The 26,698-nt window shown below is 50.4% G+C and overlaps 1 protein-coding gene across 1 annotated transcript in view; it reads right to left on the bottom strand.

Annotated features, from left to right (window-relative positions):
- RELB (RELB proto-oncogene, NF-kB subunit) overlaps positions 1 to 26,698 on the bottom strand; it is a 38,614-nt gene that overhangs the window by 4,881 nt on the left and 7,035 nt on the right. The window contains exons 3-8 of the mRNA XM_055369712.2: positions 22,941 to 23,281; positions 12,960 to 13,117; positions 9,852 to 9,943; positions 9,535 to 9,666; positions 6,273 to 6,377; positions 548 to 763 (exon numbers count right to left, since the gene is read on the bottom strand). Coding sequence (XP_055225687.1) covers positions 548 to 763; positions 6,273 to 6,377; positions 9,535 to 9,666; positions 9,852 to 9,943; positions 12,960 to 13,117; positions 22,941 to 23,281 — 1,044 coding nt within the window. The remainder of the gene's footprint in view (positions 1 to 547; positions 764 to 6,272; positions 6,378 to 9,534; positions 9,667 to 9,851; positions 9,944 to 12,959; positions 13,118 to 22,940; positions 23,282 to 26,698) is intronic.

Raw genomic sequence — 26,698 nt, 5'->3', positions numbered from 1 at the left:
ACTATTTCCCTAGAAAACTTCCCTGCTTAGTCATCCTCCTGTCCTCAGCTCAGCTGTCCCCTCCTCCAAGAAGCATTCCCTGACACCTACAGCTGGGTCAGGTACCCCCTCTGGGCAATGCGAGCCCTTGAGCACTTCATTCCAGTTCTGCCCACTCTGGTCATCACTCTGTAGGGACAGGCTGTCCCCTATCTTCAGGACTATAAGCCTCATGAGGACACAGCTAGGGGCCGTGCTGGTCACTGCTGTGTCTCTAGCAATACCGAGCACAGGCCCGGGCATGTGCAGGATACTGAGGGGAGGAAAGATTAAATACTCTCCAAATGTCACAGGACAGCTACTATTATTTCCATTTTGCACAGAAGAATGAGGCTCAGAGAGGCCAAGGTCACACAACCAGTAAGCAGCAGAGCCAGGATCTGAACACTGTCTTTGTAGCTCTGGGCCTGCATTCTAGTTCTGCCTCTTTCCCATCCCCACTGGGGTCTCCCCAAGGCCGAAGACCTAGTCTCCGAGGTGGTGGGTCACCCTGGGTTGCTGTAGTTACCATGGTCGCGAGGCAGGTACGTGAAAGGCAATGGCTCGCTGCAGACCCCATCGGTGAGCCGCTGCAGGAAGACGTTGACTGTCACGGGCTCGGCAATCTCCAGGTCCTCGTAGGGTGGCGTCTTGAACACAATGGCAATCTGGCGGTGCACGTCGGCCTGGGAGAAGTCAGCCCGACCTTCCCAGGAGGCCCTGCTGAACACCACTGATATGTCCTCTGGCAGGAAACGGGGGACATCAGCTAAGCCAGGACATCTGGGCCACTGTGCTCCCAACTTGCCCAGCCTCCCCCAAAATCAAGACTAATATTCCCCCTTTTTTTTTTTTTGAGAGTCTTGCTCTGTTGCCCAGGCTGGAGTGCAATGGCGCGATCTCGGCTCACTGCAACCTCTGCCTCCCAGGTTCAAGAGATTCTCCTGCCTCAGCCTCCTGAGTAGCTGGGATTACAGGCGCCCGCCACCACGTCTGGCTAATTATTATTATTATTTTTTTTTTGTGACGGAGTCTTGCTCTGTCGCCCAGGCTGCAGTGCAGTGGTGCGATCTCGGCTCACTGCAGGCTCCGCCTCCCGGGTTGACGCCATTCTCCTGCCTCAGCCTCCCGAGTAGCTGGGACTACAGGCGCCTGCCACCACGCCCGGCTAATTTTTTCGTATTTTTAGTAGAGATGAGGTTTCACCATGTTAGCCAGGATGGTCTTGATCTCCTGACCTCGTGATCCGCCCGCCTTGGCCTCCCAAAGTGCTGGGGTTACAGGCGTGAGCCACTGCGCCCGGCTAATTTTTTGTATTTTTAGTAGAGACGGGGTTTCACCATGTTGGCCAGGCTGGTTTAGAACTCCTGACCTCAGGTGATCCGCCCACCTCGGCCTCCCAAAGTGCTGGGATTACAAGCATGAACCACTGAGCCCAGCCTGGTTTTTTTTTTTTTTTTTTTTTTTTTTGAGACAGGGTATCACTCTGTTACCCAGGCTGGAGTGCAATGCCATGATCTTGGCTCACTGCAACCTCTGCCTCTGGGCCTTGAGATCTTCCTACCTCAGCCTCCCAAGTAGCTAGGATTACAGGCATGCACCACCACACCCGGCTGATTTTTTTGTATTTTTTGTAGGGAAGGGGTTTCGCCATGTTGCCCAGCCTGGTCTCAAAGTCCTGGATACAAGCAATCCTCCCACTTTGGCATCCCAAAGTGCTGGGATAACAGGCGTGAGCCACCGTGCCCGGCCTCTAATATTCCTAAAAATAAAACTAATCACCAGGCACGGTGGCTCACGCCTGTAATCCCAGCGCTTTGGAAGGCTGAGGTGGGTGGATCACTTGAGGTCAGGAGTTCTAGACTAGCCTGACCAACATGGTGAAACCCCGTCTCTACTAAGAATACAAAATTAGGCCGGGCATGGTGGCTCACACCTGTAATCCCAGCACTTTGGGAGGCCGAGGAGGGTGGATCACCTGAGGTCAGGAGTTCAAGGCCAGGCTGACCAACATGGTGAAACCCCGTGTCTACGAAAAATACAAAAATTAGCCTGGCGTGGTGGTGTGCGCCTGTAATACCAGCTACTCAGGAGGCTGAGGTGGGAGAATCACTTGAACCTGGGAGGCAGAGGTTTCAGTGAACCGAGATCGTGCCACTGCACTCCAGCCTGGGTGACAGAGTGATGCTCCATCTAAAAAAAAAAAAAAAAATTAGCCGGGTGTGGTAGCACACACCTGTAGTCCCAGCTGCTTGGGAGGCTAAGGCAGGAGAATCACTTGAACCAAGGAGGGAGAGATTGCAGTGAGCCGAGATTGTGCCATTGCACTCCAGCCTGGACCACAAGAGCAAAACTCCGTCTCAAAAAAAAAAACCAAAAAACAAAAAACGAATCATAGTGGCAGCTAACTTTCTATTGAGTACCTATTATGTGCCAGTCACTAAGTGTTTTATCTATATATGTGTGTGTGTGTATATATATATATATATATATTTTTTTTTTTTTTTTTTTTTTTTTTTTTTGAGACGGAGTCTCGCTCTGTCTCCCAGGCTGGAGTGCAGTGGCACGATCTCGGCTCACTGCAAGCTCCGCCTCCTGGGTTCATGCCATTCTCCTGCCCCAGCCTCCTGAGTAGCTGGGACTATAGGTGCCCGCCACCATGCCCGGCTAATTTTTTGTATTTTTAGTAGAGACAGGGTTTCACCACATTAGCCAGAATGGTCTCAATCTCCTGACCTCGTGATCTGCCTGCCTCAGCCTCCCAAAGTGCTAGGATTACAGGCGTCAGCCACAGTGTCCAGCTTTTTTTTTTTTTTTTTTTGAGACGGAGTTTCGCTCTTGTTGCCCAAGCTGGAGTGCAATGGCACGATCTCGGCTCACCGCAACCTCTGCCTCCCGGGTTCAAGCAATTCTCCTGCCTCAGCCTCCCGAGTAGCTGGGATTACAGGCATATGCCACCACGCCCGGCTAATTTTATTTTTGTTTTTTTTTTTTTGTTTGTGTGTTTTTGAGATGGAGTCTCACTCTGCCTCCAGGCTGAAGTGCAGTGGCATGATCTCGGCTCACTGCAACCTCCAACTCCCTGGTTCAAGTAATTCTCCTGCCTCAGTCTCCCGAGTAGCTGGGATTATAGGCATGTGCAACCACGCCCAGCTAATGTTTGTATTTGTAAAAGAGACGGGGTTTCACCACGTTGGCCAGGATGGTCTCGATCTCCTGACCTCGTGATCTGCTTGCCTCGGCCTCCCAAAGTGCTGGGATTACAGGTGTAAGCCACCGAACCTGGCCTTGTTTTATGTATTTTTATATATATTATCTCATGTAATCCTTATAACAATTTAAGAGGTAGGTAGAATTAATATCCCCCTTGCCAGGCACGGTGGCTCACGCCTGTAATCCCAGCACTTTGGGAGGACGAGGCAGGTGGATCACGAGGTCAGGAGATCGAGACCACCCTGGCTAACATGGTGAAACCCCGTCTCTACTAAAAATACAAAAAAATTAGCTGGGCGTGGTGGCAGGCGCCTGTAGTCCCAGCTACTCAGGAGGCTGAGGCAGGAGAATGGCATGAACCCAGGAGGCAGAGCTTGCAGTGAGCCGAGATCGCACCACTGCACTCCAGCCTGGGGGACAGAGCAAGACTCCGTCTCAAAAAAACAAACAAACAAACAAACAAAAGAATTAATATCCCCCTCATGTCCAGGGATCCTCAAGATCACCCTCAGGTGGTTCAGTAAGAGGACTCACAGGACAGCATACAGTCATACTCACAGCTATGATCTGTTATGGCAAAAGGATACCAGGCACAGTCAGCAGAGAAAAAAGGTGCCTGTCCAGGCATAGTGGCCCACACCTGTAATCCCAGCCCTTTGGGAGGCTAAGGCTGGCAGATCACTTGAGGCCAGGAGTTCAAGACCAGACTGGCCAACACAGCAAGACCTTGTCTCTACAAGAAAATTAAAAAATTAGCCAGGCATGGTGGTGCACGCCTGTGGTCCCAGCTATTTAAGAGACAGAGCGAGAGCCTGGTTCTTAAAAAAAAAAAAGGGAAACTGAGGCTTGAAAGTGTTGAGACATCACACAACTGGTAGTGGAAGAGTCAGGATTCATGATGCTACTCTGCCTGCTATTTATTTTTCTTGTCTTATTGCATTGCCTGTCATCACAGTAATTCCATGTACTGAGGCTTTATATGTGTCAGATACATATAGATTGCCTCTAAGTCACACAACAACTCTATGAAGAAGGTACTATTAGGTACCTTATTGTATAAAGAAGAAAATGAAGGCACAGAGAGGTGAAGTCACTTGTCCAAGGTCACACAGCCGGCAAGTGTTAGAGCCAAGATGGAAACCCAGGAAGGCTAGAACTCTTCACTACCAACTCTGTTATAACTTGGGGAAGTTACCAGATATCTCTGGAACCAGTTTCTTCACTTTATTTTATTCTATTTTGAGACAGAGTCTCGCTCTATTGCCCAGGCTGCAGTGCAGTGGCACCATCATAGCTCACTGTAACCTCCAACTCCTGCACTTAAGCAATCCTCCTACCTCAGCCTCCCAAGTAGCTGGGACTACAGGCACATGCTCCAACATGCCTGGCTATTTTATTTTATTTTTTGAGACAGAGTCTCACTGTGTTGCCCAGGCTGGTGTGCAATGGCATGATCTCCGCTCACTGCAACCTCTGCCTCCCAGGTTCAAGTGATTCTCGTGCCTCAGCCTCCCAAGTAGCTGGAATTACAGGTGCGTTCCATCACACCCAGCTAATTTTTGTATTTTTAGGAGAGACAGGGTTTCACCATGTTGGCCATGCTGGTTTTGAACTCCTGACCATAAGTGATTCGCCCACCTTGGCCTCCCAAAGTATTAGGATTACAGGTGTGAGCCACCACAGCCGGCCTAATGCCTGGCTATTTTTTAATCAAAAAGAATTTTTTTTTGTAGAGGCTTGCTATGTTGCCCAGACTGGACTCAAACTCCTGGGCTCAAGTGATCCTCCCACCTCAGCCTCCCAAAGTGCTAGAATTACAGGCATGAGCCACCAGCCCAGCCAGTTTGTTTTTGGTTTTGATTTTTTGAGACAGGGTCTGTCTCTGTCGCCCTGGCTGGAGAGCAGTGGTGCAATCTTGGCTCACTGCAGCCTCCGCCTCCCGGGCTCAAGTGATCCTCCCACCTCTGCCTCTCAAGTAACTGGGACTACAGGTGCACACTACCACACCTGCTAAATTTTTTATTTTTTGTAGAGACGGGGTTTCACCATGTTGGCCAGGCTGGTCTCGAACTCCTGAGTTCAAGTGATCTGCCCGCCTCAGCCTCCAAAACTGTGCTAGGATTACAGGCATGAACTGCTGTGCCCAGCTGTCTGTTTTCTTTTCTTTCTTTCTTTTTTTCTTTTTTTTGAGACAGAGCTTTGCTCTGTGGCCCAGGCTGGAGTGCAGAGGCGTGATCTTGGCTCACTGAAACCTCTGCCTCCCAGGTTCAAGTGATTCTCCTGCCTCAGCCTCCCGAGTAGCTGGGATTACAGGTGTGTGCCACCACAACCAGCTCATTTTTGTGTTTTTTAGTAGAGATGGGGTTTCACCATGTTGGGAGGCTGGTGTCGAACTCCTGACCTCAGGTGATCCGCCCACCTTGGCCTCCCAAAGTGCTGGGATTGCAGGCATGAGCCACTGCGCCCAGCCCTCATTTTTGTATTTTTAGTAGATATGGGTTTTCACCATGTTGCCCAGGCTGGTCTCGAACTCCTGAGCTCAAGTGATCCACCCACCTCAGCCTCCCAAATCACTGGGATTACAGGCTTGAGCCACGGTGACCAGCTGTCTTTTTTTTAGAAGCCTGTTTGAGGAAGGGCCATTTGAACAGAGATGAATGAAGTGGAGTTGCTTCTCCTGTCCTGTTTGCTTTACCCATAGCGCTTATCAGAACCACCGTAAAGCGTTCATTTATGCAATTCCACCCTTAACATCAGAGTCCTCTGGACATGTCGTGAGCTCTGTGATGGCACCGCCTAGCATGCAGCATGGGTCACCACAGACGAGTCTCTGTCGTCCTACGCAGACGGGTGAGAAGGCGACTCGGAGTGAATGAACCCATCAGCTGTGTCTGACTGCAAGGACAGCGTTCTGGACCCTTGCACTCTGGTGCCCTGGTTAACCAGCTCTTTCTCATCCTTTCATCTTCCCGGGCTCCCTGGCTACCCCTCCAAGTTGCCAGACCCCGCTCTGCCCGAGCTTGCTGCCCCAGGCCCCTCACCTTTCTGCACCTTGTCGCAGAGCAAGTAGAGCTCCTCGCCACCGGTGCACGGCCCGCTTTCCTTGTTAATTCGGCAAATCCGCAGCTCTGACGTGTTTGTGGATTCTGGGAAGGAGCAAGAGGAAGAAGTGTATTAAAAAAAATCCCGAGAATTCAGTCACCAAAGCCTTACTGGGCACCCAGTGGGTGCCATCCCCGGGGCCCTGGAGACATGGGGAATTGAAAAGGCAGGGCATCTGATCCTCATGGAACCCATAGTCCAGGTGGAGAAAGAAGTCACTCGGACAGAAGGGGTTACCGAACAATCGCCAGCCCTCAAGCTGAGGCCCGGTGAGTGTCTGTCCAAAACGAAGATCTTTTGCCGGGCATGGTGGCTCACGCCTGTAATCCCAGCTCTTTGGGAGGCCGAGGCAGGTGGATCACTTGAGGTCAGGAGTTTGAGACCAGCCTGGCCAACATGGTGAAACCCTGACTCTACTAAAAATACAAAAATTAGCTGGGTGTGGTCCCAGTTACTCAGGAGGCTGAGGCAGAAGAATCACTTGAACCCAGGAGGCAGGGGTTGCAGGGAGCTGAGATTGCACCACTGCACTCCATCGTGAGTGACAGAGGAAAACTCTGTCTCAAAACAAAAAACAAACAAACAAAAAAATAACAAAACAAAAGAAGATCCTTTACTAGGCAAGGTAGCTCACACCTGTAATCCCAGCACTTTTGGGGGCCCAGCCAGGAAGATCATGTGAGGCCAGAAGTTCAAGACCAGCCTGGGCAACATAGCAGACCCCCATCTCTCTCAAAAAAGAAAAAAAAAATTGCCAGGCATGATGGCTCACACCTATAATGCCAGCACTTGAGGGGCCGAGGAGGGAGGATCGTTTGAGCCCAGGAGTTCCGGACCAGCCTGGGTAACATGGTGAGACTCTAGCTCCACAAAGTTTTAAAAATAAAACTTAGCCAGGTGTGGTGGCACATGCCTGTAGTCTCAGCTACTTGTGAGGCTGAACTGGGAGGATCACTTGAGCCCAGGAGTTCAGGCTGCAGTAAGCTATGACTGCACCACTGCATGACTGCCTAGGCAACAGAGTGAGACCCTATCTCTAAAAAAAAATAATAAAAATAATTTTTAAAAAATGTTTAAGGGAGACCCTCAGACCTCAGGGAGAGTTGATGGGGTCCAGGTGAGAGAAGGTTCCTTGAGGAGAGTTTGATAGACTGTAATCATGTAGTGGACACCTGTTGTTTTCCCCATCTAGTAGTCCTGGCCCCTCTTCTTTTAACAGCCTCCAATTTTCCCTCAAGGGACCACCCCTCATCTTAGTAACTGGGATTGGGCAGGACTGAGCCCACTTCCTAGCTCAGCAGTAATTGAGCACATGCCCCAGACCTGGCCAATCAGAGCAGTGCATCCCTCTGGCCAAAGCTGATTTGTCAAAAAGGAGCAAATGACCAAAACCAGGCCAATGAGAGATAGACCTGAGACTTTAAGCAAAGCTATTAGGTAAGAGAAGCTAAAAGCAGCTTTGGGAGTCGGGGAGAGGTGCCAGGCAGGTAGGATATAAGCATGGATTCTAACATGGAGGAAGAACAGCTGAGAGACAGAAAGAGACAGATCTCTAATGACATCACTGAGGCCCTGGATGCAGCCAGACCTGAAGCACTATGCTACATCTGCATTTTTTCTTGTTAATGGAACAAATAGAACAACTTATTCTCTTTTTTCCCCCTTAAGCCTATTTAAGTAAGGATTCTTTTTTTTTTTTTTTTGAGAAGGAGTCTCGCTCTGTTGCCCAGGCTGGAGTGCAGTGGTGCGATCTCGGCTCACTGTAAGCTCCGCCTCCAGGGTTCACGCCATTCTCCTGCCTCAGCCTCCCGAGTAGCTGGGACTACAGGCGCCCGCCACGACGCCCGGCTAACTTTTTTTTTGGATTTTTAGTAGAGACGGGGTTTCGCCATGTTAGCCAGGATGGTCTCGATCTCCTGACCTCGTGATCTGCCCGCCTCGTCCTCCCAAAGTGCTGGGATTACAGGCGTGAGCCACCGCGCCCGGCTAAGTTGGGATTCTATCACTTGCATCCATAAATGCCCTGACTGAATTAATATCCCATTTTGATGCTTACAGCAGTCACTATGGGTTGGCTAAAACCTACCAGTTATTCCCAATCCTCTCTTCTATGCCTGTACCCCTCTACAGAGGGTGAAAAATCTAAGCACTTGCTTTCCCAGACCACCCTGCAACTAGGAGTGGCCATGGGACCAAGCTCTGGCCACTGAGAAATAAGCAGAAGTCTACCAGGGTGATTCTGTGGAATATAATGCACTCTCTCAGAAAGGGAGAGAGATTATTACTTATGCTGCCTCTTCCCTTGGGCTGCCTGGTATAGTTGTACAGATTGTTCATTCTACAACACTAGAAGATTCCATTTTGGGTTTGATGGTTTTTTTTTCTTGTTTTTTGAGACGGAGTCCCTCTCCATTGCCCAGGCTGGAGTGCAGTGGTGCAATCTCAGCTCACTGCAACCTCCGCCTCCCAGGTAGCAAAGATTACAGACGTGTGCCACCATGCCCAGCTAATTTTTGCATTTTTAGTAGAGACAGGATTTCACCACTTGCTCTGTTGCCCAGGCTGGACTGCAGTGGCATGATCACAGCTCACTGCAGCCTCAACCTCTTGGGCTCAAGCAATCTTCCCACCCCAGCCTCCAAAGTAGCTGGGACTACAGGTGCATGTCACCATGCCCAGCTAATTTTTTTTTTTCGAGATGCAATCTCACTCTGTTGCACAGGCTGGAGCGCAGTGATGTGATCTCGGCTCACTGCAACCTCCGCCTCCCGGGTTCAAGCAATTCTTCTGCCTCAGCCTCCTGAGTAGCTGGGATTATAGTTGCCTGCCACTGCGCCCAGCTAATTTTTGTATTTTTGGTAGAGACAGGGTTTTGGCATGTTGGCCAGGCTGGTCTCAAACTCCTGACTTCTCAGGTGACCTGCCCGCCTTGGCCTCCCAAAGTGCTGGGATTACCGGCATGAGCCACCGTGACTGGCCACCCAGCTAATTTTTAAATTTTTTATAGAGACAGGGTTTTGCCAAGTTGCCCAGGCTGGTCTTGAACTCCTGGGCTCAAGCAATCCTCCCACCTCGACCTCCCAAAGTGTTGGGATTACAGGCGTGAGCCACAGCGCCTGAGCCATTCATGCCTCTGTAAGCGGGACATTCTGACACCTGCAGCCAAGGGCAATCCTAATGGCCACAGCACTCTCAACTCACTCTTGTCGTAGACGGGCTCGGAAAGCACAGGATCCATCCGGCGCATCTGTCCCTGCTGGTCCCGATATGAGGCCTGGAAGCAGATCCTCACCACATTCATGTCTACTTCCTGATGGTTCTTCAGGGACCCAGCTGTCGGGGGAGATATGGGGAGGCTGAGGGTGGGAAGTGGAGACCCTCTCTGGGGTACAGGGGAACGGGAAAGGGACGGGGCTGGAGGAGACGGTGGGGCCTGGAGTGGTGAGGGGACCAGGGTGAGCACAGAAGGCAAGGGGTTTGGGAGGACGGGATGGTCAGGTCAGGCAGGGAGAGCTCACCATTGTAGGGGTCAATGCCCAGTTGAATCTTCCGCTCAATGGCAGCCTCAATCTCCTTCTTCCTCACACACTGGATGCCCAGGTTGTTAAAACTGAGGGGGTGACGGGGGAGGGAGAGGAGTGCTCGTGAGCAGGCAAGTGTGGCCCTAACCTGCAGGAGGGCTCTGGCAGATGCTGCTGTGGGGCTCAGGCTCTCGGGGGCTGACATCCCAGGCCCAGGGGTCCCAGCATTAGAAACGGTCTGGGGTTTAAACCCCTCAGAAGGCCAGCGCGGTGGCTCACACCTGTAATCCCAGCACTTTGGGAGGCCGAGGCAGGAGGATCACTTGAGGTCAGTAGTTCAAGACCAGCATGGCCAACATGGTGAAACCCTGTCTCTACTAAAAATACAAAAATTAGCAGACGTAGTAGTGCATGCCTGTAATCCCAGCTACTCGGGAGGCTGAGGCAAAAGAATCACTTGAACCCGGGAGGCAGAGGTTGCAGTGAGCCGAGATCGTGCCACTGCACTCCAGCCTGGGCAACAGAGTTAGACACCATCTCAAACAATAAAAAATAAAATAAACCTTTTGGCCAGACGTGGTGGCTCACATCTGTAGAATCCCAGCACTTTGGGAGGCCAAGGTGGGCAGATCACGAGGTCAAGAGAGGGACACCATCCTGGCCAGCATGGTGAAGCCCTGTCTCTACTAAAAATACAAAAATTAGCTGGGTGTGGTGGCGCACACCTGTAATCCCAGCTACTCAGGAGGCTGAGGCAGGAGAATTGCTTGAGCCCGGGAGGTAGAGGTTGCAGAGAGATGAGATCATGCCACTGCACTTCAGCCTGGCGACAGAGCAAGAATCTGTCTCAAAAAATAAAAATAAGCATGTCAAGGGTTCTTGAGAAGATCCAGAACATGCCTTATCTCTACCACATGAGAACACTGGCCAACTTCATCTTTAATAAGAAAACTTCAGGCCGGGCGCGGTGGCTCACGCCTGTAATCCCATCACTTTGGGAGGCTGATACGGGTAGATCATGAGGTCAGGAGATCGAGACCACCTTGGCTAACACGGTGAAACCCCGTCTCTACTAAAAATACAAAAAAATTAGCCAGGCGTGGTGGCGGGTGCCTGTAGTCCCAGCTACTCGGGAGGCTGAGGCAGGAGAATGGCGTGAGCCTGGGAGGCGGAGCTTGCAGTGAGCCGAGATCGCGCCACTGCACTCCAGCCTGGGCGACAAAGCGAGACTCTGTCTCAAAATAAATAAATAAATAAATAAAATAAGAAAACTTCAGGGCCGGGTGCGGTGGCTCACGCCTGTAATCCCAGCACTTTGGGAGGCCGGGGCGGGTGGGTCACGAGGTCAGAAGTTTGAGATCAGCCTGACCAACGTGGTGAAACCCCGTCTCTACTAAAAATACAAAAATTAGCCAGGTGTGGTGGCTGGCTCCTGTAATCCCAGCTACCTGGGAGGCTGAGGCAGGAGAATCGTTTGAATCCAGGAGGCAGAGATTGCAGTGAGCAGAGATCATGCCATTGCACTCCAGCCTGGGTGACAGAGTGAGACTCGGTCTCAAAAAAAAAAAAAAAAAAAGAGGCTGGGCACAGTGGCTCACACCTGCAATCCCAGCACTTTGGGAGGCCGAGGCGGGCGGATCACGAGGTCAGGAGATGGTAACCATCCTGGCTAACACGGCGAAACCCCGTCTGTACTAAAAATACAAAAAAAATAGCCGGGCGTGGTGGCGGGCGCCTGTAGTCCCAGCTACTTGCGAGGCTGAGGCAGGAGAATCACTTGAACCCAGGAGGCAGAGCTTGCAGTGAGCCAAGATCACGCCACTGCATTCCAGCCTGGGCGACAGAGCGAGACTCTGTCTGAAAGAAAGAAAGAAAGAAGGACAGAAGGAAGGAAGGAAGGAAGGAAGGAAGGAAGGAAGGAAAGAAAACTGCAAATTAAACACCAATGAAGATGCCTTTGTTTTGGGGCACTCATCAAAATAGCAAAAATCAAAATGTTTCATAATACCCGGTGCTGGTGAGGTTGTGGAGAATCAGGTGCTCTCACCCATTACTGATGGGTCTGTAAATTGCATAACATGGCAGTATTCATTCATTCCACAAATATTTCCTGAGCACCTACTATGTGCCAGTTACTATGCCAGACACTCGGAATACAGCAGGGAATGTAAGAGACAAGATCTCTGCTCTCGGAACTTATATTTTCACTAAGTTTAAAAATTTCTAAAATTAAATCTTCCAGACCTGAGTGTGAGCAATACTCAGCCCTACCTCTGAAGTGCATGCTGCCTTTAGGGCTCTACCCAAAGTCAGTGTAACACAGTGAAGTGTGTCACTACCTTTCTGTCTCTTTGCACTATGAAAAAATGCTCAAAGTTTTAGATGTAGCCACTGTATGTTGTGTGAGCATCTGTGGACATATGCAAAATAAAAGTTATACAGTGCTTCTGTTTTAAAAAGAAAGAAAAGGCCGGCATGGTGGCTCATGCCTGTAATCCCAGCACTTTGGGAGGCCGAGCTGGGAGGATCACCTAAGGTCAGCAGTTCGAGACCAGCCTGGCCAACATGGTGAAACCCCATTTCTACTAAAAATCCAAAAAATGCACTGGGTGTAGTGTCGCATGCCTGTAATCTCAGCTACTCGGGAGTCCGGGGCAGGAGAATCACTTGAATCCGGGAGGTGGAGGTTGGAGTGAGCTGAGATCGAACCATTGCACTCCAGCTTGGGCAACAAGAGCAAAACTCCGTCCCCCGCCCAAAAAAAAAAAGATGAATTGTAAAGTAAGGGAAAGAACAGACCTTGCAGTTAAGTCAGGTCTGCAGTCAAATCCCAGCTCTGTCATCAATTATCTGTGCTCCTTACCCTCTCTGAGCCTCAGTTTCTTCCTCTACAAAATAGGGATAAAATGTATGTGAATATGTGTGTGGCAAGGCTCCAGGCCTAAGTGAGGCCCTCCACTGTCCCCAGGCCTGTTTCCCACCTAGAAGAGGCAGTGGGGAGGGTTTACCCAAGCTGCCCTCTGCTCTAAGGTTTCATGGGTGATCTCCAGTCGCTTAGAATCTCCATGATCAAGGATGAGAGGTCGGAAGTCAGGGGGTGGGTACCTGTGCCGGGGGCTGACGTGAGGCCGGAGCCGCACCCTGCAGATGCCGTCGGTGCAGTCTTTCCCCACGAGGCTGTGGGGGTGGACTCGGTGAGGCCAGTCCTTCCACACCAGGCAGGCAGTCACCTCCACCTCCCGCAGCCCTCCACAATCCCGGAGCTGCAGGAAGAGAAGTCCTCTTTGGGGGTCCCATCACAGATGCCTGCGTCCATCCAAACTCCTTGGGGCCTTCCTTGGCAGCTCCCCAATCCTCTCCCCACTGGGATCCTCTGTTGGGAGCTCCCCAACCTTCTCCCGCGACCAGGATGATGGAATGTGTTTGCTTAAGACCACTTTGGGCCGGGCGAGGTGACTCATGCCTGTAATCCCAGCACGTTGGAAGGCCGAGGTGGGCGGATCACCTGAGGTTGGGAGTTCCAGACCAGCCTGGCTAACATGGTGAAACCCAGTCTCTACTGAAAATACAAAAATTAGCCCGGCATGGTGGCGCATGCCTGTAATCCCACATGCTTGGGAGGCTGAGGCAGGAGAATCGCCTGAACCTGGGAGGCGGAGGATGCAGTGAGCCGAGTTCTTGACACTGCACTCCAGCCTGGGTGACAGAATAAGATGGTCTCAAAAAAAAAAAAAAAAAAAAAAAGGCCACTTTGATATCCTAAACCAGAAACTTCCAACTGATGAACTGGGGGGCCTCATGTAATATCTGCCCTACAGGCTGCTTTTTCAGGCCACCCAGGCTTTTTTTTTTTTTGAGATGGAGTCTCGCTCTGTCGCCCAGGCTGGATCCGCTCACTGCAAGCTCGGCCTGCGGGTTCACGCCATTCTCCTGCCTCAGCCTCCTGAGTAGCTGAGACTACAAGTGCCCGCCACCATGCCCGGCTAATTTTTTTCTATCTTTAGTAGAGATGGGGTTTCACCGTGTTCGCCAGGATGGTCTCGATCTCCTGACCTCGTGATCCGCCCGCCTCGGCCTCCCAAAGTGCTGGGATTACAGGCATGAGCCACCGTGCCTGGCCTTTTTTAAATTTTTTTGTGACAGGGTCTCGCTGTATCACCTAAGCTAGAGTGCGGTGGCGGGAGATCTCAGCTCACTGCAACCTCCGCCTCCGGGCTCAAGGGATTCTCCTGCCGCAGCCTCCTGAGTAGCTGGGACTACAGGCGCACACTACCATGCCTGGCTAATTTTTGTGTTTTCAGTAGAGACGGAGTTTCGCTACATTGCCCAAGCTGGTCTCAAACTCCTGAACTCAAGCGATCTGCCTGCCTTGGCCTCCTAAAGCGCTGGGATGACAGGCATGAGCCACCACGTGAAAATTTCAGTGTCATGGAAGACTACAAAGATGGGTGCCATGGCCGGGTGCGGTGGCTCACGCCTGTAATCCCAGCACTTTGGGAGGCTGAGACGGGCAGATCATGAGGTCAGGAGATCGAGACCATCCCGGCTAACATGGTGAAACCCCGTCTCTACTAAAAATACAAAAAATTAGCTGGGCGTGGTGGCGGGCACCTGTAGTCCCAGCTACTTGGGAGGCTGAGGCAGGAGAATGGTGTGAACCCGGGAGGCGGAGCTTGCAGTGAGCCGAGATCGCACCACTGCACTCCAGCCTGGGCGACAGAGCGAGACTCCGTCTCAAAAAAAAAAAAAAAAAAAAAAAAGATGGGTGCCACATTTGGGGTTAAAAGACAACAAATGATGGGCCAGGCACAGTGGCTCATGCCTGTAATCCCAGTACTTTGGGAGGTTGAGGTGGGAGGACTGCTTGAGACCAGGAGTTCAAGACCAGCCTGGGCAACCCCGTCTCTATAAAAAATACAAAAATTAGCCAGGTGTGGTGACAGGCGTCTATAATCCCAGCTACTCTGGAAGCTGAGGTGGGAGGATCGCTTGAGCCTGAGACGTGGAAGTTGCAATGAGCCCAGATTGTGTCACTGCACTCCCGCCTGGGTGACAAAGACCCTGTCTCAAAAAAGAAAAAAAAAAAAAGAGAGAGAGAGAAAGAGAATAAATTATGTATTGTGACCTGGGTGCCTGGGTGGTAGGTAGTTACACTGTGTAAACTACATATGTATACATTATATGTAAAAATTCAGAGCTTTAATCTTAACTATATATGATCAATTATATCTTTAATTTTTTAAAAAAAGGAGAGAAGGGCTGGGCACAGTGGCTCACGCCTGTAATCCCGATGCTTTGGGAGGCCGAGGTGGGGGATCACCTGAGGTCGGGAGTTTGAGGAGGCTGAGGTGGGTGGATCACCTGAGGTCGGGAGTTTGAGGAGGCTGAGGTGGGTGGATCACCTGAGGTCAGGAGTTTGAGGAGGCTGAGGCGGGCGGATCACCTGAGGTCGGGAGTTTGAGACCAGGCTGACCAACATGGAGAAACACCGTCTCTACTAAAAATACAAAATTAGCCGCACGTGGTGGCACATGCCTGTAGTCCCAGCTACTTGGGAGGCTGAGGCAGGAGAATCACTTGAACCCTGGAGATGGAGGTTGCGGTGGGCCCAGATTGTGCCATTGCACTCCAGCCTGGGTGACAAAGCAAGACTCCTTCTCAAAAAATAAATAAATACATAAATACATAAATAAAGAGAGAAGGAGAGAGACTAATGAGATAGGACAACCAAATGCAACATGATCCTTGGTTAGATCCTGGATTAAGGAGGAAGAAACAACTATAAAACACATTTTGGAAACAATTGGGAAATTGAAATATGGCCTGTATATTACACGATTTGATGGGATTACTAATTTTCCTAGAGGTGATTAATGAGATTGTAGCTACAGAGGAGCTTATTATTAGGAGATACATACTGAAGGAATTAGGGGTGAAGTAGCATGATGGCTACAATTCATTTGTAAATGATTCATCAAAAAAACAATGTGTCGGCCAGGTGTGGTGGCTCACACCTGTAATCCCAGCACTTTTTGGAGGCCAGGGAAGGTGGGTTGCTTCAGCACAGGAGTTCAAGACCAGCCTGGGCAACATGTGCAGACCCCATCTCTACAAAAAATACAAAAATCAGCCAGGTGTGGTGGAATGCACCTGTAGTCCCAGGTACTCAGGAGGCTATGATGGGAAAACTGCTTGAACCCTGGAGATCCGGCCTTCAGTGAGCTGTGATGGCGTCACTGTATTCCAGCCTGGGCAATAGAGCAAGACCCTGTCTCAAAACAAAACAAAAATGTATGTATCTGTGTGTGTGTATGTTTGCCTGTGCGGAGACAGAATGAGAGACACAGCAGATGTGGCAAAATGTCAACTGGTGAATATAGATGAAAGGCACTAGCTTTCAGCCGAGTGTGATGGCTCACGTCTGTAATCTGGTGGTGGATCACCTGAGGTCAGGAATTCGAGACCAGCCTGACCAACATGGAGAAACCCCGTCTCTACTAAAAATACAAAATTAGCAGGGCGTGGTGGCACATGTCTGTAATCCCAGCTACTCGGGAGGCTGAGGCAGGATAATCGCTTGAACCTGGGAGGCAGAAGTCGCAGTGAGCCGAGATCGCGCCATTGCACTACAGCCTGGGCAACAAGAGCGAAACTCTGTCTCAAAAAAAAATTAAAAAAAATAAATAAATAAAAGGCACTCACCTTTCAAAGATACTCAGTGTATTATTTTTTAACTTTTCTGTAGGTTTAAATTCTTATTTATTTATTTTTTTGAGATGGAGTCTTGCTCTGTTGCCCAGGCTGGAGTGCAATGGCATGATCTCAGCTCACTGCAACCTCTGCCTCCCAGGTTCAAGCCATTCTCCTGTCTCTACCTTCTAAGTAGCTAAGATTACAGGTGCCTGCCACCATGCCTGGCTAATTTTTGTATTTTTATTTTATTTTACTTTTTTGAGATGGAGTCTCGCTCTGTTGGCCAGGCTGGGGTGCAGTGGCACGATCTCGGCTCACTGCACGCTCCACCTCCTGGGTTCACGCCATTCTCCTGCCTCAGCCGCTCGAGTAGCTGGGACTATAGGCGCCCGCCACCACACCTGGCTAATTTTTTGTATTTTTAGTAGAGACGGGGTTTCACCATGTTAGCCAGGATGGTCTCCATCTCCTGACCTCGTGATCTGCCTGCCTTAGCCTCCCAAAGTGCTGGGATTACAGGCGTGAGCCACCACGCTCGGCCAAGAATTTTTGTATTTTTAGTATAGATGGGGTTTCTCCATGTTGGCCAGGCTGGTCTCGAACTCCTGACCTCAGGTGATCCACCTGCCTCGGCCTCCCAAAATGCTGGGATTACAGGCGTGAGCCACCACGCCTGGTCTCTAGGTTTAAATTCTTTTATCATCCAAACTAATCAAAAGGGCTGGGCACGGTGGTTCGTGCCTGCAATCCCAGCACTTTGGGAGGCTGAGGCGGGTAGATCACCTGAGGCCAGGAGTTCGAGACCAGCCTGGGCAACATGGCAAAACCCCCTCTATACTAAAAATACAAAATTAGCCAGGCATGATGGTACAGGCCTGTAATCCTACCAACTCAGGAGGCTGAGGCAAGAGAATTGCTTGAACCTGAGAGGCAGAGATCGCACCATTGCACTCCAGCCTGGGCAACAAGAGCAAAACTCTGTCTCAAAAAAAAAAAAAAGGAATAATAACAAATTCATCAAAATGTATACATTAAGTATGTGCAATTTTTCTTACATCAATTATACCTCAATAAAACTTAAAAAGAAAAACTAGACAGGAAAAAAACTAAAACTTTTTTTTCCAACTAAAAGATTAGGAAAAACTTGGAGCCCACAATTAAAATTATAAGACATCACATTATTTCAGATTTCCAGAATTTTTTTTTTTTTTTAGACAGATTCTCTCTGTTGCCCAGGCTGGAGTGCAGTGGTGCGATCCCAGCCTCCAGGGCCTCGAACTCCTAACCTCAGGTGGTCCACCCACCTCGGCCTCCCCAGATTTTTCTTTTTTAAAAAAGGAAGATATAGCAAGTGAAGCCAGAATTTTTGCTCAGCAGCCGCAGGCAGCAGCAAATAAAAACCAGCCCCGTTAGGCAGGGCCAGTCCCACTTGGCAGCTTTGAGTCACGGGCTCAGCCCTGCTGGCATTAAATACCTTCTGAAGCCTGCTCTGAACTTCTAAAGCCCAAGCCTATAAAATACCATTAACCATTGGTCTCAGTGGGGGAGTGCTGCCCCCTAGGGGAAAAATGGGATTTGGGGGGTGGCTGGTTGACACTGATGTGGACCCTACCGCAAGTAGACAGGACCAGATATGCTGGACAGTTTATAATACCAGGGACAGTCCCGCACAGCCATCCCACAGCCAGCAAGCCTTCTGAACATCCTGCCAAAGATTCGAGTCAATAAGAAACCTGTTTAAAATGACCAGATCCCAGAAACTTGCTCTATTGTTGCTGAGTGGATTTGTTTGTTTGTTTGTTTGTTTTTGAGACAGGATCTCGCACAGGCTGGAGTGCAATGGCACGATCTCAGCTCACTGCAACCTCCACCTCCCAGACTCAAGCAATCCTTCCACTTTAGTCTCCCAAACATCTGGGCTTACAGGCATGCATCACACCTGGCCCTTGCTCTGTTTGACACCAATAATATTCTTTCCCATAATTGTTTTTCCTTTTTCTTTTTTGAGACGAGGTCTAACTCTGTCACCCAGGCTGGAGTTTCCCGTAACTGTAATACCCACTGAATTTTCAAAGATTGCAACCAGCACACTAATTGTTTAGACCAAGAGTTGTTCGCCACTTTGGAAAATCCCCTCACCAACCGCAACCCTGCACGTGTGACATATAAGTCACTAAGTCTGCGCAGCTGGGTCAGGCTGCATTTGTGGCCACGGCATTAACAAGGAGCCTATATATAGTCACAAACAACTGCCACCTTCCTCATATATCCTGTGGGGCATTTACATATTGAAATAAATGTGATTATATATGCTGTATTAATTTCCTTTTCTTTCTCTTTTATACTACAGTTTGGTGTAAAATATGGAGTTTTGGCCAGGCACGGTGGCTCATGCCTGTAATCCCAGCACTGTGGGAGGCCGAGGCAGGCAGATCACTTGAGGTCAGGAGTTCGAGACCAGCCTGGCCAACATGGTGAAACCCCGTCTCTACTAAAAACACAAAAATTAGCCAGGCCTGCTGGCAGGTGCCTGTAATCTCAGCTACCCGGGAGGCTGAGGCAGGAGAATCACTTGAACTCAGGAGGCGGAGGTTGCATGCCACTGCACTCCAGCCTGGGCGACAGAGCGAGACTCCATCTAAAAAAAAATAATAATAATAAAATAAAATAAAATATGGACTTTGGGAGTGACTGTGAATAGAGGTAGGTAATATTGTCTACAAATCTCACTGGGTCAGATAGGGTTAAAACCATTCATTTAACCAGCTCCCCGCTGTAATAGTAGGAGATTCTGAAAAGCTTAGAGTCAACAGTCTCGGACTCATGCAGACTCCAGGGCTGAAAGCTTTTCATCCTTGAGATGTCAGTTGGGACTGTGGAAAAAACATTAGACTTTAGTTGTTGTTTTTTTTTTTTTTTTTTTTTTTTTTGAGACAGCATCTTTCTCTGTCACCCAGACTGGAGTGCAGTGGTGTGACCATGGCTCACTGCAGCCTCCACTTCCCAGGCTCAAGCAATCCTCCCTGTTCAGCCTCCCACGGTGCTGGGACCCCAGGCGCATGCCACCACGCCTGGCTAATTTTTTTATTTTTATAGAGATGGGCATCTTGCCATGTCACCTGGGCTGGTCTTGAACTCCTGGCCTCAAGTGATCCTCCTGCCTTAGTCTCCCAAGGTGCTGGGATCACAGGCATGAGCCACCATGCCTGGCCCATTAGGCTTTAGAATAAGTCCGACCTGGCACCAAATCCAGGCTCTACCACTGGCCATCTACAAGATAAACCTCTCGGGTCTTACTGTCTTTATGTGTAAAATAGGTATGCAAAGTACCTGGTACATGGAAGCACTCAGTAAATGGTGGTAATTATGATAGTAAACTTGCTGTGTGCCCTGTGCAGGTAACTGCCCCTCTTTTAACCTCAGTTTCCTACTCTGAAGATGGGGATAAACATCCTGAATCCAAGCCAGGCATGCTGGCTCATGCCTGTAATCCCAGCACTTTGGGAGGCCGAGGCAGGTGGATTACCTGAGGGCAGGAGTTTGACATCAGCCTGGCCAATGTGGTGAAACCCTGTCTCTACTAAAAATACAAAAATTAGCTGGGCATGGTGGTGCACACCTGTAATCCCAGCTACTTGGGAGGCTAAGACAGGAGAATCGCTTGAACCCGGGAGGTGGAAGTTGCAGTGAGCTGAGATTGCACCACTGCACTCCAGCCTGGGCAACAGAGCAAGACTCCGTCTCAAAAAAAAAAAAAAAAATCCTGAATCCAGATTTGGAGACAGGTCATTCCCTATGGTTAGGCATTTACCATTCTAAATCTTGGGAATCAAAACCAACTCTGGGGTCCGAGCACGGTGGCTCACACCTGTAATCCCAGCACTTTGGGAGGCCGAGGCAGACAGATCACTTGGGGTCAGAAGTTCAAGACCAGCCTGGCCAACATGGTGAAACCCCATCTCTACTAAAAGTACAAAATATTAGCCGGACATCATGGCGCGTGCCTGTAATCCCAGCTACTTGGGAGGCTGAGGCAGGAGAATTGCTTGAACCCGGGAGGCAGATGTTGCTGTGAGCTGAGATTGCATCATTGCACTCCAGCCTGGGTAACAGAGCAAGATTCCATCAAAAAAAAAAAAACAAAAAAACAAAAAAAAACTCTGAGCCAGAATAACTGCCTGGGAAGACTTAGAAATTAGGCCGGTGCGGTGGCTCACACATGTAATTCCAGCACTTTGGGAGGCCAAAGTGGGAGGATTGCTTGAGGCCAGAAGTTCAAGACCAGCCTGGACAACACGGTGAGATGCCAACTCTTCAAAAAAATACAAAAATTAGCCAGGCACGGTGGCATTCACCTGTAGTCCCAGCAACTCAGGAGGCTGAGGTGGGAGGGTCTCTTGAGCCTGGGAGGTGGAGGCTGCAGTGAGCCGTGCTTGTGCCACTTTACTCCAGCCTCTGTGACAGAGAGAGACCCTGTCTCCAAAAAAAAAAAAAAAAGCCTTAGAAATTAGAAGTTGGGGAATACAGTTAAACATGGGATGATACATCTCAGTATATCATCCCATAGATAACTTACTAATTCATTACAAAGGGAAAGTTGTATCTTTATCATGGAGAGACCTGATAGTCACCATATTAGCCGCAGGATCCAACTCAGCATCACCAATATTGGGAATAACGACATCCCACGTCCCTTGATGTGAGACACTGAGAAGGCCACAGCATCACTGCTGGAGTGTTTCTGCCAAAAATGCATAACCTGACCTAATCTGGAAACAGCCAACAAACCCAGAATGTGGGACATTCTTTTTTTTCTTTTTCTTTTTCTTTTTTTTAGAAGGAGTTTTGCTCTTGTCGCTCAGGCCGGAGAGCAATGGCACGATCTTGGCTCACTGCAGCCTCTGCCTCCCGGATTCAAGTGATTCTCCTGCCTCAGCCTCCCAAGTAGCTGGGATTACAGGCATGCACCACCACACTGCACTAATTTTGTATTTTCAGTAGACATGTGGTTTCTCCATGTTGGTCAGGGTGGTCTCGAACTCCCGACCTCAGGTGATCCGCCTGCCTCGGCCTCCCAAAGTGCTAGGATTACAGGCATGAGCCACCACGCCCAGCTTCAGAATGTGGGACATTCTACAAAACATCCGTCCTGTTCTGCACAAATGTTCAACTCACGAAACACAAAGACAGACTGAAGAACAGATCCAGATTAACAGACACCAAAGAGGCCAGGCACGGTGGCTCACACCTGTAATCCCAGCACTCTGGAAGGCCAAGGCATGCGGATCACTTGAGGTCAGGGGTTTGAGACCAGCCTGGCCAACATGGCAAAACCCCATCTCTACTAAGAAATACAAAAATTAGCCAGGCGTGGTGGTGGACCTGTAATCCCAGCTACTCGGGAGGCTGAGGCAGGAGAATCACTTGAACCCGGGAGGTGGAGGTTGCAGTGAGGCGAGATCACACCACTGCACTCCAGCCTGGGCAACAGAACAAGACTCTGTCTCAAAAAAATAAAACTTACCTGTACCTTATTAATTCATTAATACCCTGCCCAAAGTAATCACCTTTGCTTTTTTTACTTCCAGTGTTATATATATTTGTTTGTTTTTTAATGGAGGCAGGGTCTTGCTCTGTTGCTCAGGCTAGAGTGCAGTGGTGCGATCTTGGCTCACTGTAGCCTTGACCTCCTAGGCTCAAGCGATCCTCCCACCTCAGCCCTACCATGTAGCTAGGACTACAGCCATGTGCCACCACACCTGGCTAATTTTTGTATTTTTTGTAGAGATGGGGTTTTGCCATCTTGCCCAGGCTCATCTAGAACTCCTGAGCTCGAGTGATCCGCTCGCCTCGACCTCCCAAAGTGCTAGAATTACAAGCCTGAGCCACCGCAACACGACCTGCCTTTTTTTTTTTTTTTTTTTTTTTTTTTTTTTTGAGACAAGGTCTCACTCTGTTACCCAGACTGCTATGCAATGGTGCAATCTCAGCTCACAGCAGCCTGCACCTCCCTGGGCTCAGCTAATCCTCCCACCTCGGCCTCCTAAATAGCTGGGATTGTGCCACCACACTCGGCTAATTTGTGTAGTTTTAGTACAGATGGGGTTTCACCATGTTGGCCAGGCTGGTCTCGAACTCCTGACGTCAAGGGATCCGCCCGCCTCGGCCTCCCAAAGTACTGGGATTACAGGCGCAAGTCACCGTGCCCAGCCAAATATCCGACCCCTCCTTTTTTCTGAACCTTTTGGATTCCAGGCCAGGTGATAGTATAATTAATATCTGGTCCAACAATAACAACAATAGCCACCATCAAATAAACGTATGCATGTGGATGGCTCCGGGGTGCAGGGGAAGCCCCAGTCCCACCCGCCCGGGGCCGCTCGCCGGGCCCACCTCGATGGCGGGCAGCGTCTTGCTGGCCTCGGTGCTGCTCTCCCCAAGGATGCTGCCGGCCGAGCGGCCCTCGCACTCGTAGCGGAAGCGCATGCCGCGCTGCTTGGGCTGCTCGGTGATGACCAGGTGCGGCTGCGGGCCCGGGCCCGGCGCTGGGGGCACCAGTCTGCCCAGGGGGCAGCCCCAAGGCGGCGGCGTGGCTGGGGGCGCCACGGGGCCCAGGGTGACCGTGCTCAGGGACGCCGCCCCGCGAGACACCAGGCGTGGCAGCCCCTCGCCCGGGCCCGGCTGTCCCCCGTCCAGGCCGAAGCCGTTCTCCTTGATGTACTCGTCGATGATCTCTGCGGGAGAAGAAAAAACGGGTGGTGACGCCCATTCTTTAAAAAATTAAAAAAAAAAAAAAAGGCTTGATTACCCCCGAGACGTTTTCCATCCCATTTATCTCTCTCTCTCTCTCTCTCTCTCTCTCACACACACACACACACACACACACACACACACACACACACAGAGTCAGGGAGGCCAGGTGCGGTGGCTCACGCCTGTAATCCCAACACCTTGGGAGGCCTAGGTGGGTGAATCAATTGAGGTCAGGAGTTCGAGACCAGCCTGGCCAACATAGTGAAACCCCGTCTCTACAAAAATTAGCCCGCATGGTCTCCCACGTCTGTAATCCCAGCTACTCGGGAGGCTGAGGCAGGAGAACAGCTTGAACCCAGGAGGCGGACACTGCAGTAAGCCAAGATCGTGCCACTGCACTCCAGCCTGGGTGACAGAGTGAGACTCCGTCTCTCAATAAATAATAGACTGGGCGCGGTGGCTCATGCCTGTAATCCCAGCATTTCGGGAGGCCGAGGCAGGCGGATCATGAAGTCAGGAGATCGAGACCATCCTGGCTAACACAGTGAACCCCTGTCTCTACTAAAAATACAAAAAATTAGCCAGGCATGGTGGCACGTGCCTGTAGTCCCAGCGACTCAGGAGGCTGAGGCAGGAGAATCGCTTGAAACCGTCAGGCGGAGGTTGCAGTGAGCCAAGATTGTGTCACTGCACTCCAGCCTGCGCAACAGAGCAAGACTCCATCTCAAAAAATAATAATAATAAATAAATAAATAGGCTGGGCATGGTGGCTCACGCCTGTAATCCCAGCACTTTGGGAGGCTGAGGCAGGCGGATCACCTGAGGTCAGGAGTTTGAGACCTGCCTGGCGAACATGGTGAAACCCATCTCCACTAAAAATATAAAAATTGGGCATGGTGATGTGTGCCTGCAGTCCCAGCTACTCGGGAGGCAGAGGCAGGAGAATCACTTAAACCTGGGAGGTGGAAGTTGCAGTGAGCCAAGATCATGCCATTGCACTCCAGCCTGGGCAACAAGAGCGAAATTCCATCTCTAAATAAATAGATAAATAAATACAAAAATGAGCCAGGTATGGTGGTGCACGCCTGTACTCCCAGCTACTCGGGAGGCTGAGGCAGGAGAATTGCTTGAACCTGGGAGGTGGAGGTTGCAGTGAGCTGAGACAGCACCACTGCACTCCAGCCTGGGCGACAGAGCGAGACTCTGTCTCAGAAAATAACTTAAATAAATAAATAAGAAAGAACTCGCTCCTCCAACTGCCTGTTCCACACGGTCCCCCATTCAACCCATACTGGCTGCTTCTCCTCCTGGTCTCAGCTTGTATGTTATCTCTTCAGAAAAGCCTAACCTAATGTGTCTTCTCCAGGCCATCTCTCCCTAGTCCTGTTTATTTCTTTCACAGCTCTTAGCCCAGGCTAACATTATCTTGCTCATCTATTCATTTTCCTCTGTCTCCCACACCGGGCTATCAGCTCTGCGAGGGCAGGGACTTAGTTTTGTTCATGGCTAAATCCCCAGGGCCTAAAACAGTGTCTGTCTGTACTCACTAGGGGATTAATAACATTATTTTATGTTAATTGGTTTTCTTTTTGAGACACGGTCTTGCTCTGCCACCCAGGCTGCAGTGCAGTGGTGCAATCATAGCTCCCTGCAGCCTTGGCTTCCCAGGCGACCTCCCAGGCTCAGGTGATCCTCCCACTTCAGCCTCCTGAGCAGCTGGGACTACAGGTGCGCACCACCATGCCCGGCTAATTTCTAAAAATTTTGTGTAGAGATGGGGGTCTCACTACGTTACCCAGGCTAGTCCTGAACTCCTGGCCTCAAGCAGTCCTCCTGCCTCTGCCTCCCAAAGTGCCAGGATTACAGGTGTGAGTCACACAGCCCCTGGCGTGCTGAGTGTTTTCCAAGTGTCAAGCACTGCTAAGTACCTTAGGAGCATGACTTCGTTCAAATCCCTCCACAGTCCCGGAAGTCACACAGTGACACCTCTCCCCCACCCCCACTGAACAAGGAAGGCCAAGATCGCCTTCTGCAGGCACTTGGGTCCCTCAGCCTCCCCGCAAACCTGCCCTGTGATACTCACCCAGTTCATCTGTGGAAGGAAGAGAAAGAGAAAGAGAAAGGTAAGGTCCAGAAAGTGGTCATAACTTTTCATCTTTTAAGACAGATTCCCCAACCCTGTCCCTCCTGTGACCCTTCCGTCTTCCTCTGTCCTGGGAAACCCTGGGCTCTGACTTGCTGGGGCACTAAACCCCAAACCTCATCTTCTCCTCTGGGCTACCATCCTTTCAACCTCTAATGTTGGGGTCCCAGCATCAGGGTATCCTCCAACTAAGCCAAATGCCTCCCGAAAAACATTTAGACCAGGGATTATGAAGTCTTTTTGGGAACCCATTAGAAAGGGGTCTTAGCACCAGGAAAAAGTGGATGCCCAAATTTCCAAACAAATTGGGGTGTGTTCCCTCCCTGAAGTCCACCCCAGGGTCCTGGAGGTGACTGGCTGGTGTTTAAAGATACAAAGAGGTGGCCAGGCCTGGTGGCTCACGCCTGTAATCCCAGCACTTTGGGAGGCTGAGGTGGGCAGATCACTTGAGGTCAGGAGTTCGAGACCAGCCTGGCCAACATGGCGAAACCCCGTCTCTACTAAAAATACAAAAATTAGTTGGGTATCGTGGTGGGCACCTGTAATCCCAGCTACTTGGGAGGCTGAGGCAAGAGAATCGCTTGAACTCAGGAGGCAGAGGTTGCAGTGAGCTGAGATTGCGTCACTGCACTCCAGCCTGGACAACAGAGCGAGACTGTCTCAAAAACAAACAACAACAACAACAAAAAGATGCAAAGAGGCTGATCTGAACCCAGGCAGCCTCTTGCTCTGTACCCCAGCCCTGTCCTCCCACAGTGACCACCCGAAATCCCAGATTCACCCCTGCTTCCTGAGTGAGGAGGTACAGTAATGCTGGGTCCTCAGAGAAGCCCCTTTTCACCTCCCCAGGAAAGCTCAGCCCTTCACAGAATCGTGGAGGAATCGAAACCAACCTCCCGTCATTCCATAGACAGGACAAGGGGAAGCCCAGAGGCCGCCAGTGAGCCTTAGAATCACACAGCAAAGGAAGGCAGCTGCAGCCAGGTGTCCCACCCAGGGCTGCCTGCGCTGGTCTCTGGCTGGGGATTTATAGACGCGAACCTGTTCCGCTGCTAGATCTGTCCTCCTCTGTTCTCAGGGAGTGGCTCCTGGCAGCCAGACCTTTGCCCCTTGAAAGGTAGTTTTCCTGCACCCCTTATCTCATGGGATCTGTGAAGCCAGTAGGGTGCCAAGGTCCCCCCAACTTGGCAGATGGGGATACTGAGGCTGGCAGAGAGGAAGGGACACGCTCTAGGTCAGTGGCAGGGCCAACCTC

The sequence above is a fragment of the Gorilla gorilla genome, chromosome 20 (assembly GCF_029281585.2).
Source record: "Gorilla gorilla gorilla isolate KB3781 chromosome 20, NHGRI_mGorGor1-v2.1_pri, whole genome shotgun sequence".
Taxonomy (NCBI): domain Eukaryota; kingdom Metazoa; phylum Chordata; class Mammalia; order Primates; family Hominidae; genus Gorilla; species Gorilla gorilla.
This window is presented reverse-complemented; position numbering and strand designations above follow the sequence as displayed.